Source organism: Desmodus rotundus, chromosome 9, assembly GCF_022682495.2.
Source record: "Desmodus rotundus isolate HL8 chromosome 9, HLdesRot8A.1, whole genome shotgun sequence".
In the NCBI taxonomy this organism is placed as follows: domain Eukaryota; kingdom Metazoa; phylum Chordata; class Mammalia; order Chiroptera; family Phyllostomidae; genus Desmodus; species Desmodus rotundus.
In genome coordinates, this window is record NC_071395.1 from 52622312 (window position 1) to 52641311 (window position 19000).

The following is a 19000-nucleotide window of genomic DNA, read 5'->3' on the forward strand; positions in this document are numbered from 1 at the left end:
CCTTTCCCCTAGTCACCGTGAGGTCTTTTCAGAGACAGGAACAGGTTTCTCCAGCTGCAGCATGCGTGCCCAGGTAGACCCTCATTTACTATGTTCACCCTCCACCTTCTCTACCAGAAAGGTCATGCTCATCTGCTGCTACCCTGCCACCACTTGCCAGGCTCCACAGCCTCATTTAAGGTTCAGCCCACCCACTTTGGGGTCAAAAAATGAATAGATCTCTCAGGTGCCCTGGTATGCTGTGCATAGGTGCTTCTCTTTTTATTTTTGATTTGCTTATGAATGTCTGACTATAAATCAAAAGGGAGAGGAAAAAAGAGCGACACTGCTATGATGATGACACCAAGACCTGCCCAACTTTTACGACTGTTAACACCTTTCAAAAGGCCCATAATCCAGTCAAACTAAAATCATTTTGTTCATCCACAGTGCAGGCTTTTCCACCTGTGTTAACTCAAATAATTTCTTCTGCCTGGAATGTGCTTCCTATCCCTCTCTCAGAGCCCCATCTATACCATGCTCTGGTATGCTACATTTATTACTACTCGTTAGGCACAGTTCAAATGTCATTTTTTCCATGACGCCCTTAGCTAGAAAAATATCTTCCTCTTTCAAATCCCCATGGTACTTTTTCCTTATCTCCCTTCAATACCTAAAACTGTACCTCATATAGTGATTAACTGCACACCTGGCATTAAGTGAACTTCACCCAAGTTTGTATTCTCTACAATGTCTTTCAAAGAAGAGGTCTTTGCTAAAATTTTAGATGATTTTCAATATTTTTTTAAATTTCCATTTCTAGCAAGCTATTCCTCAAATAGTATCATTGACTTGTCATTTAACTATCAAAAGAATTATTTCTTTGAAAAGAGAATTAGTATTTTCTCAGTATATCAAAGTCAAGAATAATTTTCCCTTCCTAGAGAAAAAGTCAACACAAGACTCCAATAGCTCAGTAATTATCATAATTCCAGAAAGCTGTATAACTTAGGCAAGGAGCATAAAACTTTTCTATCACAATGAGTCCAAAATTTGTTTCCCAAGTGTGGTGAAGACAAACTAAATTATATTTTTAATGCCTTAATGTTTGTATAATACAAAGGCCAGCCATATAAGAAACTAACTTTGCCATTTAAAAATTATACTATTTCAAGGCTATGGTTTTCCAGATGTTAAGATATTAGGAGTAATTTAGTAAAGTATACACAGGGGGAAATGCGGGACTTAAAGGAACAGCTCCAAAATTTTAAGGTGAAGACCAATATACCAACCTTCTTGTTTCCCTGAAATTACTTCAGCATGAGAGTCAGAAAACAGAAAATCAAAGTGCACAGGGATATCAGTCAGAAGGTCTTCCAGGATGGCTTTCTGCTGGCTATAAGACAATCCAAAAATTTACATATCAAAACATTATATAGTAAGTTTTTGTTTTAAAAGGAGGAAAAAACCCCTACTCTGACTCTGGTATATCCTATATGAAAATGAAAAATTTTAAAACTAAAGCAATTCATTGAAAAGATTGTTTATTTTAGGAAGAAATTTTCAAGAGTTGTGTGAATTATGAGATTCCTAGATCTAAAACTACAAATCCTTAAACTAATAAAATGGAAACTCAGTTTTTTAATGACAACTTTACAATTTACTATTTACTTACAATCATAGACAAATATATTAAAAGATATTTGGTGAGTTTTACCTAAGAGAATAGTTCTGATATTATTCCAGATTTGAAAAAGTAATGTTTAATGTCTTCCTTTTGATGATGATGATGGAAGAAGAGGAAGGGGAGGGGGAAACAGAGCGAAATAAGGAGGAAAATAAACCACCACCAGCATGGACTGCCCTGTGTGGATGTAGGATCACCTTTCAGGAAGGATTCTCATTCCAGCTGTGCAAAGAATGTAGAGAGGGGTCTCTTTGTGTTTTGCCCGTGGCACATGCTCTGCAGCAAAGTTCAAGAGCGGAGAAATGTAATCACTGACCTTCTCTGGAGAGGTAGCAAATTCTGAAATGCCTACAAAAAAAGGGTACCTCTGTTAACATGTATATATTTTAGCTGGTAAGTTATACTTCTTCAATGTGGCTAATCTGAGAGCAATTCCAGCTATACACCATACTCTCCTAGTTTTTTCCCACCCACCTGGCACAGCTTTCAGTCTCTCTTCCTTAAATGATGGCACTTTGTTCAGTGCTATGCTCTCTTATTCTCACTCACCAAAAGTCACAGGCCTCATCGAGCACCTATTATGTGTCAGACACTCAGGAGTCAATTACACATGAGCTTGTCCCTGCCCTTGGGAAATGTGTTCCCACTTTCCTCAGGCAAGCTTATTCCTGTGGTTGCCATCACCATCAATTTGTCTTAGATTATCTTATCAGCAGTCACCCAGATCTCTTCCCCAACCTGCAGATCAGTATGTAGTAACTGTCCACCGGACAAGGTCCTGTGCTTGTCCTCATAGACCCCCAAAACTCAACATATGCAGATCTGAACTCAACATCCACTAGAACCTGCTCTTACTGCCTGCTACCTATCTCAGTGACCACTCTCTCTAGTCGTCCAGTGGCTCAAGCCGGTATCCTGAATAAAATCCTTCTCCCTCCCTCCAGCATGTGTTCTGGGTCTCATCGATTGCCTCTCCTTGGCTCCTCTCATGTTTTTCCACTTCTGGTCTCTTCTGAATACCTCTACCTTCTACCAGCCTACACATTCTACTTTCCAGTTACGAAATTCCATGACCATTCCTTACACAAAAGGTGTCTCTTTTTGGCTTAAAATCCTGTTGGGGCTCCTCAATGCCCTCCAGATAAAGCACAACTTGAGAATGTCATGACCTGCCCTGCATACTCACCATCCTATCTCCTCCTACACCCCTTCCATTTGGCTTCAACCATACTGAACAGAATTTCTGTACCGCACCACACTCTGGCTTAAGGGCTCCCGCCTCCACCAGGAAGAACCTTCTCTTTAACTGCCTCCCTACCCACTTCCCCTCATCCACGGAGCTACTTCCTCTGTGGAGGGATGTCTCCCTATCGGAACCCTGAAGATGAGCTCTCTTTGCCTCCTGTGCTCACCTCTAGCTGCAGTACTCACTGCCTTGTCCAAATCACCTATTTACTTGCTGGTCTCTTTTCAACTGCAAGTTTCTCAAGGGCACAAACTGTCTTGTTCAAATGTGTGGGGAACCGTTCCAAGCGTGGGAAATGTGGCTCAGCCCCCACTCGGAAAAGCCAGTGGGGAGCGAGGTTGGCGGGCAGGACCCACGTCCATGGATAAGTTCTCCAGTGGGAAATTAGGCCTGCATTGTACCCAGACTGCTAAGAGACTTGCTCTTGCTAAAACTCCCTCACCCTGAATTGAGGAAGCAAATGTTTACTGAGTATTTTTATCTTTACAGAATCTGGGCTAGACCCTCCAGGTATGGGACAAAGCCATTTCAACCATTTCTCCTTTTACATTGCAAATGTCCTCCTTTGATGTATTCAGTGACATCCTCTCTGTTGTCAGCAAGAGATAACCACCCAAGACAAACCTTTGTACAGTAAAAGAGGACCTTCTTTGATGTTAAGGGCCTGAAAAACCTATAAAGGCTGGTCAAGGCAAGGCTCTGGGTGCTCCCCCCTTGAGGGAGTAGCCGAGGCGATCAGAGGCACTCTCCTCTTGAGTGTGGCCGCTCTGTCCCTTTTCCCCCACAGGACCTCTGTAGTCCATGTGTATGTGTATTGGAATACTGAAACCTCAACAGCAGATCTTGCGGGCCGAGATCTGTGTCACAAATGTATATTCTCAGCACTAACACGGCCTAGCAAATAGTATGTGCTCCGTAAATACTTGCTGAATGAGTACATGAGTGAATATTTCTATTTGTCACCGAGCCTACAATATTAAAGATGAGGGGAATTCTGGAAGTCCAAAAGTTCCTTGTTTCACAAACTAGGAAATTGTGGACCCAGAAAGATTAAGTAATTTGTCAAAGCAATGAGCAGAAAACAGACTAAAAGCCAGTCTTTTTTTGACTCCACATACAATACCATTTCAATGGACATCAAGCCCAAAACTATCCAGAATCTGTTAAGAAAATTCCTAGAGTGTTGCTATAATGCTATAAACAACAGACCATACATCAGGACAGAGAAAAGCTGTAAAAAGGTTCTTGAATTTCCACTTAAAGCACTTTTACAGCATCAGAGAGAATGAAGTTAAGCCTCATTTTAAGGCGGGTCTGGTGTCTACCCTGGGATGCTGGTGTAGCTGTCCCTTTGTTCTGAAAGGGAAACTCCAGGTGTGGAAGTGTTCATCCTACTCCACGAGAGCAGTTTAACCACTGATGGAGCCTGGCATGTGAAGCTAGATGAAATGCAAAGTGCTTTAGAGAGTTTTAGTTTTTAAAATCCTGGTGAATTTTTTATTTCATCAATACTACTTTAACCCTGAAAATAATTCTAGATTAGGGATATGTAAAAATTCCAGGGATGGAAAAATAGAGAAGTAAAAATTAAGTCATTCACTAAAGCTTAGAGAAAAAAATGATCTTTGTTAACAAAAGTATATTCTGATATCAAAATAACACTTGTAAAAACGACACAGGTTAAGTTCCCTCTCTTTATCCTGGAAAATGAAGCTGAATTTTTGAATTTTCTGAGCACTATGCTGCTGCCTAGCTGCCCAAACATCAGGGTTCCCGGGAGAAGGAAGTGGGACCTGAATATTAATGAAGAATGAGTAGGGCTTGAGGGCTCACAGTCCACACAGTTAGGAACTGTTTTATGAGGGCAGGTATTCTGTCATGTTAAAACTGAAGCTCCTTTTCACTTGTTTTTGAAACAGAAGATAATTAAGTTATGATAATTATTTTTAAACAATATTCTCTAATATTTTAAAAGATAAATTCCTTGGACTGTTTGTATGCAATATTTTACTCTCTAAATCATTTGGCAAGATAAAATTAAAGTGCTGAATCTCTCAAATGTATGGTTCACTGTTTTAAATTAGTGATTATCAACTTATGAAGACATAAAATGCCTATTTCAAGGTACTCCTGACACCTTCTATTCCTAATGCTCTTTATAAAAGGGTGCTGCCCGTTGACATGATATAGATACAGATAAAAGGCTGAAAACTACTGATTTAAATTGGGGAAGGCACATCTCAATTTTTCTATAACACACTGGCTTAGAAATTGCAGTATCTTTAAAAACTGGACGTAATGAGATCAGCTTTTCTAAGTTCTATGGTCATCCTTATTAAATCCTCTAGGTGATTAGAAATACACTGGGGCAACGATTTTTAAAATGATAAACATATGCCAATGTATTAGAATACAGATTTCCATGAATTATCTGAAATTATCTTCCATTAAGGATAGAGACCAATGGCTACCAAATAGAAAAAAAAATCCCTCCATAGTTTGCATCAACTTGCAAACATGTGAGTCAACAGCATGAATAAGGAACTGTGGCACATGCTGCAGGAGACAAAAGAAAGACATGGTTTTTTATATTTTATTAAGGTGTTAGTCACCTCATGCAAGAAGGATAGAAAAGAGAAAAGGAAGTGAAAAAAGTAAAACAAGGAGACCAGTTTGGTCACTGTGAGCTCTGAATTAGGGCGACGACTGTGGGGATGAAAGGGAAAAACGTGGAAGACACCACAGAGGCCGAAAGGACAGAACCTGGTTATCACTTACATACCTGGTTTTATTTTCATAACCACTGGCTTTCTGTTTTTATCCCTCATTTGTCTGATATCCAGCAGATCATGAGGATTGCCGTTATGCCTGGGCCAGCAATAGACAAACACTCGAGACCCGCTGCTACCACAGTCCACCACGATGCCATAGTTCACGTTGGGGTTATTGGTGTCTGTAGCTTCGATGTCAGTAACTCGTGCCAAGTACCTTGTTCACAAAAACAAACATATACTTTTGAGGCAGAGGACATCATCCTAAACCTAACAGAGTCAGTGCAATAAACAAATACCGAATCAGTGATTCCTAAGCTGTGCAGTAGCATCAATATACCATTTTCTCAACTGCCAAATTAAAGAGTCAGAAGAAAACTAATGACAGCAATAAAGATAATCTAAATCAGATATACACTCATTATTCCTTTAAAGAAGTTCAAACAAGTTCTGGAAAGCAAAACTGAAGCAGGGTGCAGCCAAGAGGAGGGCCCCAGGAAGGGATTTATAATGGGGTCCAGGACTCGGGGTGTCCAGGAAATATTAGAAAAATGTATGTAGGATGTCCTCACCCCCACAAGCCTGAGCCAAGGGGGATGGGACACATGGAACAGGGCCATTCAGAGCTGTTTTGGGTAGCAAGAGCTTTGCAGCTAACCCCAGGCACAGTCATTTAACATATCTATAACCTTTAACTGGTTTCATGGATATGTTAAGTAGCTGTGGCCATGCTTTGAGCCAGGGGGATGGGACCAAATTCCACCCAGGATGGGACTGGGAAGTAACTCCCCCTGGTTACAGGGCCTGCGTGAGAGCTTGGAGATGATTGGCTCCATGCCATGGGGCCACACCTGCCCAGACTTACTATGGCAGCCCAGTAAAGCTGGAAGAATATGGGGATGCTGGCAGGTGTAACTGACTGTAGGAGGAGTCGGAAATTGGGCTGCAAAGGAAGATGGGCACTGGGATTTAAACCTAGGCCTGGCAGCCATAGAGGAAGGAGAGACCACGCGGCTCCAAAGTAGTAGGGAGGACCACACGGTTTTGGGGGAGAAAGAAGAGACCATGCGGCTCTGAAGGGAGAAGAGACCACGCGGCTCCATAGTAGTGGGGAGGACCACAAGGTTTTGGGGAAGGAAGGAAGAGACCATGTGGCTCTGAAGAAAAGAGACCACGCGGCTCCAATGTAGTAGGGAGGACCAAAAGGTTTTGGGGAAGGAAAGAAGAGACCATGCGGCTCTGAAGGAAGGAGTGAACCACGAGGCTCTGAAGCAAGTAGACAGATAGAGGTCCATGTGGTTCTGAAGTGGGGAAAAGGACCACGCGGTTCTGAAGGAGAGTGAAGAGGACCACGAGGTTTTGGAGTGCTTCTTCTTGCCACGCAGCTTAGGCAGCAGGAGAGACTTTGCCAGGAAGAAAGGGGAGAAAGGACTCTTGTTGCTGGGCCATGAGAAGGTGCCACATGGCTTTGGATTAACTGGAGGTTGCAGCAGCCACACAGCTGATGGTGCCGGGAGCCTAAATCACGGACTTCTACTTCTTTTCCTGAGAAACGGTACCCCGGACTGGGCACAGGGAGAGGGAAGGACTGTCCATCTGTGGGTATTCTAGAGGACTTTAGTATCTTATTGAAGACATTAGGTCATTATTCTAAGTTTGTGTAACTTTCAAATAAACAATTCCTTTCCTTTTCACCAGTCTCTGGCATTGAGAGACGTCTTTCCTCTGGCGGTGGGCATTTCGAACCTAGCAGGTGGGCGTGGGGGGAAGGAACCTCCAGAGACAGAAAGGCGGAATCCTTTCTGTAATAATTTATCATGAAGGAACCACCCCCCCCCTCTGCTCTGTAACAAAACTATTTCCAAACTATCAACATTAACTGAAAAATCAGCTTAAAAGATATCACAGAAGCAGTTTATGTTAAATCCTCTTATGATGTGGATTTGGTGGTTAATGATTAAACAGTTTCAAACAGTTTAATTTTTCATGCCACGCTGTATGCAGCACAGCATCTGTTTCCTGCAGCCACAGCCTCCTTAAGTTCCACCTAATCCCAAAGTCTTGAAGCCATGAAATGAAAATATGACATGCCATCTTGAAAATAAATGTTTTCTTCTCTTACCTTTGAAACTTCTTGTCTCTGGATAGTCGCCCATACTTATTTCGGATTATGACAACAGAAAAGTATAAAAGTGAAACAGCAGCAGCCAGAATACTAATAACAATAATTTGGCGTAAATTGGTATTCAGAATTCGAGGACATCCCACAGGAGAGATGCTAAAATGCCAGGAAGCAGGGAAAAGACAGGAGATGCCAATCCTGAAATTTCAAAAAACAGATTTTAAAGCAATCTGCTCCGAACTTCACCTCGACTGATCCAAAAGCAAGACATTCAGTTTGAGCTGTCCTTACATCCCCGCCAACAGGTATTTATAACCCAGTATTGTCCATATCGCTATTTTGCTACGTAACTCATTACAGTCACACATTGCATAGGGATGTTTCATCAATGACGGACTGCATATATGACAGTGGTTCCATAAGATTATAATAAGCTGAAAATTCCCATCACTCAGTGACGTCATAGTGCAACAACACAGTACTCACATTTGTGGTGTGGTGGCATAAGCAAACCCACCGTGCTGCCAGTCACATAAAGTGGAGCACATACAATCATGTACAATACATGATAATAATAAATGACTATGTTGTTGTTTTATGTATTTACTATACTGTATTTTTTATCATTACTTCATTTTTAAAAAGACTTCTTTTTTATTTATTTTGAGAGAAAGGGGAGGGAGAAAAACATCAATGTGAGAGAGAAACCGATTGGTTGCCTCTCCTATGAGCCCCGACTGGGGACCAAATCTGCAACCCAGGCATGTGTCCTGACCGGGAATTGAACAGTGACCTTCCACTTTGCAGTGTGATGCCCAACCAACTGAGCCACACCAGTCAGGGTTTTACCATTACTTTAGAGTGTACTCTTTCTACTTATATAAAAAAGTCTCCCCATGTTATGAAGACAGCAGCCTCACACATCTCATGTCTACTGTATCCCTTGATTGCATCGTTTTCTCTTGTGCCTGGTTCAGTCTTGTGTTGTTTTATACAGTAACATGCTGTTCAGGCGTACAGCCTAGGAGCAATAGGATATAACCTATAACCTACACGTGTAGTAGCCACACCATCTAGGTTTGTGTAAGTGCACTCTGTGAGGTCTGCACGACGACAGGGCCTAACAACGCGTATCTCCCATCATCTCCTCCTTGTTAAGCTGCACATGAACGTATTATAGAATGAGATGAATGAGAATTAAGCCCTTCTGTGTTTTTCCTTTCTTGCCAGAATTATGCAGATTTTTATTTGTACCACGCTTTGTCCCAAAATATTAGACAGTTTGAGTTTAATAACATACATATATAAATCTGTAATAAAATCAGGTTTAAGAATGATGAAACCGAAAGACAATTTAGTACATATGAATGTATGTAAACGGGTAGGCCTTCATAGGTGGCTGAGCATCCTCATGGCCAACACATTGCCCATTAGATTAGAAACATATAAATATCTTAGAAGGAACAAGATTTTCTTAACACTGAATTCAAAGGCAAATTTCTCCCTGATTATGTGAAAAATTAGTATTTTTTAATAACATCCTCATAACAAAGTCAATAAATGAGTTATGCATGTTCTGTCTTTCTCAAAATATTCCTGAGACACTTTTGTAAATAAACACTTTTCTTCTCAGTTTATGTCAGGAAGGAGAGATTTTATTAGGCTTAAAAAATTGCTAACTTTAGGATACATTTTACTGTTGTACAGTTAATGTCTACACGCTTCCCTTTAAGAAGTGCTTCATGGACTCACAGAAGGGGGTAGTATCCTATTAACCCAACAGAACTTTCCATTTGCAGTTTCTAGTCTTCATGTGGGCTCCTGGGCCAGTCCATGGAGTTTAGCAGCCCTTCCCCACACCTCTGAGACTTAGAGGTAGTTATCCTGTGCTTAATACAACCCCTCGCAGATGCCAACACACATGCCCTTTATGATGAAGCAGGGTGCAGCCAAGAGGAGGGCCCCAGGAAGGGATTTGTAATGGGGTCCAGAACTCAAGGTGTCCAGGAAATATTAGAAAAATGTATGTAGGATGTCCTCACCCCCACAAGCCTGAGCCAGGGGGGATGGGACACATGGAACAGGGCCATTCAGAGCTGTTTTGGGTAGCAACAGCTTTGTAGCTAACCCCTGGCAGTCATTTAACATATCTATAACCTTTAACTGGTTTCATAGATGTGTTAAATAGCTGTGGCCCTGCTTTGAGCCAGGGAGATGAGAGTGACTTCCACCCAAGATGGGACTGGGAAGCAACTCCCCCTGGTTACAGGGCCTGCGTGAGAGCATGGAGATGATTGGCTCCATGCCATGGGGCCACACCTGCCCAGACTTACTATGGCAGCCCAGTAAAGCTGGAAGAATACGGGGATGCTGGCAGGTGTAGCTGACTGTAGGAGGAGTCGGAAATGGGGCTGCAAAGGAAGATGGGTGCTGGGATTTAAACCTAGGCGTGGCAGCCATAGAAGGGGGAGGACCACAAGGTTTTGGGGGAGAAAGGAGTAGACCACACGGCTCCGAAGTAAAGAGAGAGTAGACCACGCGGCTCTGAAGTAAATGGGAGTACCATGAGGTTCTGAGGGAAAAGGAAGAGGGCCATGTGGTTCTGAAGTAAAACGAGAGAGAACCACGAGGTTCTGAAGTGGGGAAAAGGACCACGCGGTTCTGAAGGAGAGTGGAGAGGACCACGAGGTTTTGGAGTGCTTCTTTTTGCCACGCGGCTTAGGCAGCAGGAGAGACTTTGCAGCCATAGAAAAAGGGGAGAAAGGACTCTTGTTGCTGGGCCATGAGAAGGTGCCAGATGGCTTTGGATTAACTGGAGATTGCGGCGGCCACACAGCTGATGGTGCCGGGAGCCTGAATCACGGACTTCTACTTCCTTTCCTGAGACACAGTACCCCAGACCAGGCACAGGGAGAGGGAAGGACTGTGCATCTGTGGGTATTCTAGAGGACTTTAGTATCTTATTGAAGACATTAGGTCATTACTCTAAGTTTGTGTAACTTTTAAATAAACAATTCCTTTTCTTTTCACCAGTCTCTGGCATTGAGAGACGTCTTTCCTCTGGCGGTGGGCATTTCGAACCTAGCAGGTGGGCGTGGGGGGGAAGGAACCTCCAGAGACAGAAAGGGGGAATCCTTTCTGTAATAATTTATAGTGAACCACCCCCTGCCCTGCTCTGTAACAATGATACACTACACTAACCCTTGTAGAATCCACTGGCTTTATACTTTCTTTCTGTGACAGGTGCCCCATGGGGCCCTGAAAGAACAAAGGTATAAAATAGAAGTGTAGCACAACTTTGAACAATTTTCACTTGGGATTTAGATTTTTCCCCCCTCTCAAAACCTGTTTCGGCGGCACCAAAACCTTGGGTTTTCCAATGCAGGGATTAGGCACCATTACTCACCTCCCCATGCTGAAGGGTCAGAGGTCAGGCAGTGTTCTGGGAGTCAGTCCGCCTCCACCATTACAGAAACAATGGGGTCCTCCTGGAGTCAGAACCCTCCTGTTCCAGGAAGTAAGAAAAATCACAAAGATGGCCCAATCCAAGAAATACCTATGTCCTTTATCAACTGCATGTTTAAATCCAACCACACAAAATCTGGTACCTTATCCTGGTACTGAAGCTGTTAAGAAGGGTTTATTTTGAGCAGTAGCTTCTGAATTAGCACTGATCTAGCCCCTGTCTATCTCTCTAGCCTTACCCCCTGACAGGCAGGCAGGTATGTACCCTATGCTCCAGCCATCTTAAACATAAGCTGCAAGTCACTGAAATGCCCTGCATTCCTTTGTATTTCCAGAACGACTCTTTTGGGTCCACCTGTTGGCATTCCTCATGACACGTGTCAGCCACAATTCCTCTGTGAGGACTTCCCTAATCCTCATCTCCCCAAAGTACTTGCTCCTCACAGTAGTGGGCTGCAGTATTATACTTGTGGCTGGCTGACTTTCTCATCATGTGGCAAGCCCCTCACTGGCAGGCAGAGCCCCATAAGTCTTCTGTTTCTCTAGTTACCAGTGCCTATCGCACAAGTGGTGAACAACCATTGTTTGTTTCATGGATGGCTAGGAATGGGAGATACGAAGATGAATCAGACATGGATCCAGCCCTTAAATTTATAATGCAGTAGAGGGGAAAATACCTCCCCCCCCGCCCTGCCCCCCACACAGCATTAGTAAAGCCTACCTGGCAAAGGGGAAAAAAGCCCTTTAATTAGTTCAGGTTTTAGTATGGTGTCCACATTGTATCACAGACACAAAACTTAGCACAAACATTTGTGATTTAAAGGTTTACTCAAAAAGGAAAAGTATGTCAATTACCTAAGAGTTTAAATGAATTTTAATGTGTTTTTATAAAGTAGCTACTTTTAGCATTTGAATATAGTGAGATTACTACATTCTATCTTTATTAGAATTCCAATGGCTCTAAGATTTAAATATTAAAAATACCCATTAACATGTAAGATGAAAATGTAGGTAAATATTTACGTAATCTTGGAATGGGTAATGCTTTTCTACAATATCAGTGTCTCAAACCATAAATGAAAGAATATACATCTACACATGAGTTAAAGACTTTGGAATGTTTAAAAATAAAAATCCCTTCCCAAATACACAAAGCTTGGGAAAATTACTTGTAACATATGTGACAAAAAGTAAATATCCCTTACATATAAAAAGTTCATAAAATAAATACATAAGAGAAACACTGGAACAAGTGAGCAAGAATAACTGGAAATCAATGCAATAAAAATAAATGGCTGGTAAAATAGCTTCATTAGTATTTAGAGAAATATAAATAAAAACAAGACTTTATCACTATCAGATTGGTAGAGACTAAAGACTGCTGATACCTGGCTAACAAGGGAGGGGGCAGGGCTAGGTCACCGGGGAGAACCTAAATAGGCACTAATCTTCTGGGGGCATATTGGTAACAGATATGGCAATTTTCAACATACTTACCTTCTAGTCAACCTATCACACTTCCAGAAATTCATCCTTCAAAATAACAGGGTAAAACTAAAATATGTATAAAGATGTTCATCGTAGTATTGTATATAATAGCAAAATACTGTTTCAAAACTAATGTGTAGTACAGGGGATGAGTTAAATTAAACATGGCCATTTATGCAACAGAATACAATGTGACCATTAAAGGTGATCACGCAGCTCTCTATTTATTGACATGGAAAGACGTCCATGACACATTAAGTGAAAAAATTACACTGTACATAAGAGGGGGTAAATTGAAAGGAAAGAAACCAAAATGTTTAACAGTGATTAGTTATTTCTGAGTAGTGAGATAATGGATCATCTTTATTTTCTTCCCTAGGCTTGCCTATATTTCTTAAAGGGTGTGTATTAATTTTATCATAAGAAATAACAGAGCTATTTTTAAAAAGCTACCTTTGACTGACATCTTCAGTTTCCAGCATCAAATCCTCTTCAGGACAGATAAAGAAAATCTAGCTTAAAAATTCTTCATGACATAGGAATTCTGATTGGAACATTTTTTTGTGATAGTTGAAATAAAATGAAACACACACACACACACACACACACACACACACGCTTTAGGTAACAGCCTAAAGTCAAGCTCCTTGGGAGAATCAAGGCCTTTAATGATGTAATGCTGAGGACTATGAAGTGATATGAAGGGCACCGAGGGGTAACAAACCCGACTCTGGATTTCAAGGAGTCTGCAGACTGGTTACAGAGACCATACTAACACACAGGAAATAATCAAGAGTGTAAGAGAAGGCAATGTTACATTATTTGGACTCTAAGAGCTGAGAGAAGAGTTGATGAAGGCTGATAAACAGGAACAGATTCCTGAAGGTCAGAGGCTGACTTTGGATGGGGGAGAACAGAGAATGCATTTTGAAAGAGAAGATGCACTGTTAGAAAGATCATAGCAAATTTAGCAAGTGTTATTTAATCTGGTGTTTGTCTTAGGACTTTTTGTTGAGATATGCGAGGATTTCCACAAAAAGGATAAACAGATATTTTTGTAAGTTACAAAACTTGTGTTTAAAGACAGAGAAAACAGGACAGCTTACAAATTGCTTAAGTAATTACTTTTACTTAGGAAAAAAGTATGGCTGAATATTCCCCAGCAGTCAACAATATGGTAATTTGACCTTAAAATGTAAACTCTCATTGTATATGCGGCTAAGAATCTTGGCTCCAAAGTTTAGGGAGGCAGAGTCTTAGTAATATGACATAAAAATGCCATGTTTTTTAAAGGCCTAAATTGTGTTAGACCGATTAATCATCAGAGAGATGCATTTACTGCATTACGACTTCTGCTAGTGCGGCCCTCCTTCACTGAATGTTCCTTAGTGGAGTAAAACCCATCTATTTCTCTCACTGACAGTCCTAAGAAAACCAGTGAAAACAATATAAATCACCTGCCAAGTGAAATGGTTCATGTGGTGGAAAATGCCTAATTCAGTAAGACAGACATTAGCAAATTCTCATCATATGCAAACAAAAACTACAGACAAATGACTCTCGAAGAGCCAGACCTCTGAGTAAGAAAAGGTGCGATGACATGATGGGTGCTATAAAAAAGAATGATAGGAGTATCAAAGGTTACAAGGGGACCCTGAAAAATCAAAGACACCCATAAACACTTCGGTAGATTTTTGTAAGTAACTGTCTTTGTGAGAGTGAGAGACCAAGGTGAAGTGAAGAATACTCTGGCACTCAGTTGTGGGAAAAATATATGAAAACAATTTGATTCATTCTTTGTCTTCAGAAGAATGCATGTATTGCATTTATGATCCATATTTTCCATTTTTAAAAGATTTTATTATTTTTTTAGAATATTTTATTTATTTTTAGAGAGAGGGAAAGAGAAGGAAACATCAATGTGTGGTTGCCTCTCGAGTGCCCCCTACTGGGGACCGGGCACACAACCCAGGCATGTGCCCTTACCAGGGAATTGAACTACCCACCCTTTGATTCACAGGCCGGCACTCAATCCACTGAGCCACACCAGCCAAGGGCTGATCAGTATTTTTTTTAATATTTAATTTTAAATTTAACAATTTTTGTTTCAATATCAAGTCCTACCCAAACATCTTCCTCTCACTGTTCATTTGGAAAATTCTGGTCCCCATTTTAAGAGATCTTTTTCTGGTCACACTTTTTATGAATCACCTGTGCAGACTCCCAAGTCTGCAACTCTGACTTTCCTCAAGTTCCAGTTCCACATCCTGAGCTTACTGATGGCTGTCATCACAAACACATTTAGTCTAAGTGTGCAGTCACAGTCTTTGACAGAAACTAAGACCACTTCCCAAGTTCGCCAGGTCCAAGAGGGGTATCACTACTGACTGGAGTCGCCAAGGTCTTACTTTGGTTCCGACTTATCTGTGTGCTGACATATGGTATCACTCCTCATGTCCCATCAAGTCATCCTCAAAGAAGCCTCGCATCTAACATGACCACCAGGCAGGTCACCCGCCCTTCCAAAATAACTCTTGTAAAACACTACCTTCAACATATGACCAGCTCAAGAACTTTCTGGAGCCTGTGGGGCCACACCTACTTTCCTGTGTGCTATCTGAAACCTCCATCCATCCACCGATCCCGTCGTATTTCACCACTCTGTTCTCCCCTCAGCCCCAGATAACATCTTTCTGGTCTACGGAGGCAGGTCTCTTCTCTCCCCCACAAGCTGTTCTCTTTCTTGCTTCAGGCCTTTACTAATGTCACTTCCTCCTGATATGTCCTGCTCTCAACATTACACCTCCTTCAAGGTGCAGGTCAGGATTTTTCTTTGCAAAGTTTACATTGTTATACTTTCTAATGTTTTCCCACACTCTGCACCTTTGTTCATTTTTTAAAAAACATGCTGAATAAATATGCAGAGAATAAACATCTAACATATAGATGCTCAGATGAACTCCCATGTCTGCTTCTTCCTTCTAGACTGCATACACAAGGGTTGAGGTCATGCACTCCCACTAGGGCTGGAAGAATGTAAACCATAAATTCACTAAGCAGACACAGAAACACAGAAAGCAGGTAGACACAGAAATAAACTACTTACACAAATTGGTATTCCATTTTATAATTTATAATTCTGTTAATGTGTCAAAGGATTAACAAACCTGACACAACGACAAGATAACACGAAATATAAGACAACATAAAGAATATGATTCTTTTAGGTCTCTCCGGGGCTGGGGAATAGGCACTGTCATTACGCACGGCAGGACACAGTCAAGATTGCAAAATGAAATTAAACTAGGGATTTGAGTCCCTAATTTAGAATTCTTTAATAACCTCTAGTTTATCTTCGAGCACAGAAGTTGCTGAATTGTAAAGCATCTCTTTTCTTCCCTAATAGTGACACACGTTCTCTGAAAATGCCCTGCACCGGTGTTCATCTAACTGGGTTCTGGGGCATATTCTAGAGAAGAGAACTGTTCCTTTAAAAGGTGCCCACGCATTATTCACGTCTGAGAAACACTGCCCTTATCATGACTTTATCGCCCATTTTTTCCAAGGAGAAATCTCAAGCATGAAATTTAGTAAAAGCAGAGCAAAGCAAAAAACGATGCTGAACGTGTAAATGTTATGATAAGGCGCCAGGCGAGAACCACTCACTGGTCTTCGGAGCTGAATCCCCCTTCTCCATGGCCAGGTTCCTCCCCGGTGTGGAACGTGTTAGAGGAAAAAGCCAGCGTGGTCACCGGAGCCGGTGCGACAACACGAACGCCAGGCTTCTCCTCCTAGGGGCTGGGGGGAGAGCACCTGCCGCCCAGGGTCACGGGTACTGACTGCCCGGGCGCCCGGATGTGGCCGCGCGGTCTGGCGGCGGGGACTCCAAGGACGCAGGCAAGACCGGCGGCAGCAGCCGGGAGGCTCGCGGGCAGAGGGCTCGTCGGTGGCTCTCGACGCCCCGCCGAGCCCCACGGCCCAACAGTCTCCGCCTGGGCCGGCCGCACTCCCCACGACCGCGCGGGGAAGCCCGCCTCACCTGTTCTGCAGCGCTTGACTCGGCGGCTGGGGCTCCCAGGGACGGACAGCCGCAAGCGGAGAACATCCCCGCCACCAGAAAGGAGGCGGGGGCCGCAACGCGGACTCCGCTTCCGGAGGCGCCGCCCCTCACTAGCAGCCACACAACCGGCTGTCCACACTTGCGTTGCGTCACCGCCGCGTGGGGAGCGCGCGCGTCGGGAGCGGGGCCTACGTGTAGGGGCGGGGCCTGTGCCCAGAGACTGACGTCACGTGCAGCGCGCTTCCGCACAAGCGCAGGGGCGCAGCTGGGTGCAGTGAATGGCCAAAGTGAGAGTAGCGTCGCGGAAGTAGCCAGTATAGTGGCTGGATTACCGCCCATCCTAGTTGCCTGGCCTTCAGCGAGCCGCAATGTGCTTATGACGTAGTAGTTTATCTTTACTTTGTGCTCCTAAGGATGGTGGAAAATATCACTTAAAACCTAACAAGAATTAGGCATTTTTGCTCAACACTTGATATTTCCTCCCAACTCTAATATTTTTGCAACTTTGCCAGTAGCTATACCTATTTTACAGATGGGGAAACTAAGAGACAAGCTCATTCAGTGAATCTCTTGGAAGTCCACATAATTAGTAAGAGCCAAACGTAGCTCACATCAGCGCTTATGCTTAGGGAAGGCAGATGGCTCCAAGATAGGCAGTAGGTGTGAGAAGTAGTAAGGTGAACAGCACCCGTTCCTGAGATTGACCCCATGGTCTGATACTTAGCTCAGGGCTTCTCTGTCTAGCTTAAGGAAAAACTGCCTTGAAGTCACAGAATTGGAAGAGACCTTGAGAATCATCATGGTTTTTATCCTTCCCCCCCTTTTGTTACAGGTGAATAAACTGCTTTCCAGAAAAAAGGAAGTGACCAGCCAGCTTAGCCACTTAAAAAAATTTTTTTGTAAGTGAAAGCCCTAGAAAGGTCTATTCCATTACCTTTATTATTGCTGTTGTTGATTTGAGAGAGAGAGAGAGAGAGAGAGGAGAGGAAGATCAATCAGTTGCCTTCTAGATGTGACCCACCTCCTGCAACCTAGGTATGTGCCCTGATGAGGAATCAAACCTGCAATATTTTGGTGTACAGATGACACTCCAACCAACTGAGCCACTCGACCAGAGGAACTCCATTACTTTTGTCAAGTAAAACAAGCTTGGACACCACTAGTAGCTCTACGTTTTAAGCAGAATGCTTCCTGGGCCAGCACCAGATTGGGTCATCTCTTCCTTGTGGAAACGTTTCATCCCTGGATTCAGATACTCTTCATGGAAGAAGGCTAGCAGTGACGAGGAGCCTTGTGCTTTAGAACTAAATACTGTCTCTTTCCTCTTGCTCCACATCACAATCATAAAACCACAGAATGTTCCAGCTCAAGGGACTGCAGGAACTGTCCAGCCCAAACCACCTCCTTTCACTGTGAATGAACCTGGAACCTAGAGAGGCTGAGTGACTTGCTCTGGTCCCCTGGAGGCAAAGAGGAAAGCAGAACCAATGGCTCTGACTCTACCTCAGGACTCTTCTAAGACAATCTGTTGCTTTTAAAAAAAATTGACCAGTTTGGAGGCTTACACATTAGAAACCTGTGACATGTACTTAAGGCTAGCTCTGAGAAGCTGAAGTAGTTGGCCACTGACATGCTCCCTCAAAAGAATGTGCCCTTCAAAGTCCTTACCATTTGACATAATGGTTTAGATTATGACAGTGTCTCTTAAGGAGGCCTCCACTAAGATGCCAGACTAGTATTATCACCCCATCAGTATTTCCTGATCGTTTGTATGTAATAATTATTTGATAAGAGCTAGGAAAGAAACGTATAAAGAAGGATGAAAACATGTAACATGGTGTATCAGTTTCCTAGGTTTGCTGTAACAAAATACCCCAAACTGGGTGGATTAAAATGACAGAAATTTATTCTTTCACAGTTCTGGATGCTAGGAGTCTGAAATCACAGTGTTGGCAGGGTCATGGTTCTTTGACACAGTAGGGGAGGATCCTTCCTTAGTTTCTGGTAGTTGCTCACAATCTTTTGCATTTCTCAGTTTGTAGACACATCATTCCAATCTCAGTTTGTTGTCACATGTTGTTCTCCTGTGTGTCTCTGGGTCCAGATTTCCCTCTTCTTATAAGGACACAGATCATATTGAATTGAGGGCCCACTACAATCCAGTATGGCCTCTTCTCAATGT

At 42.6% G+C, this 19000-nt stretch overlaps 1 protein-coding gene across 3 annotated transcripts in view; it reads right to left on the minus strand.

Annotated features, from left to right (window-relative positions):
* The window catches only part of ENTPD4 (ectonucleoside triphosphate diphosphohydrolase 4), a 32753-nt gene extending 15766 nt beyond the window's left edge, over window positions 1-16987 (minus strand). The window contains exons 1-6 of one of the 3 annotated variants that reach the window (XM_024560726.4): window positions 16798-16987; window positions 11212-11310; window positions 7806-8003; window positions 5695-5900; window positions 1864-2014; window positions 1272-1375 (exon numbers count right to left, since the gene is read on the minus strand). In XM_024560726.4, coding sequence (XP_024416494.2) covers window positions 1272-1375; window positions 1864-2014; window positions 5695-5900; window positions 7806-8003; window positions 11212-11219 — 667 coding nt within the window. In that variant the 5' untranslated portion in view covers window positions 11220-11310; window positions 16798-16987. The other 2 variants (XM_024560725.3, XM_045195665.2) reach the window with 2 other exon arrangements.
* Between the last annotated feature and the right edge of the window lie 2013 nt (window positions 16988-19000).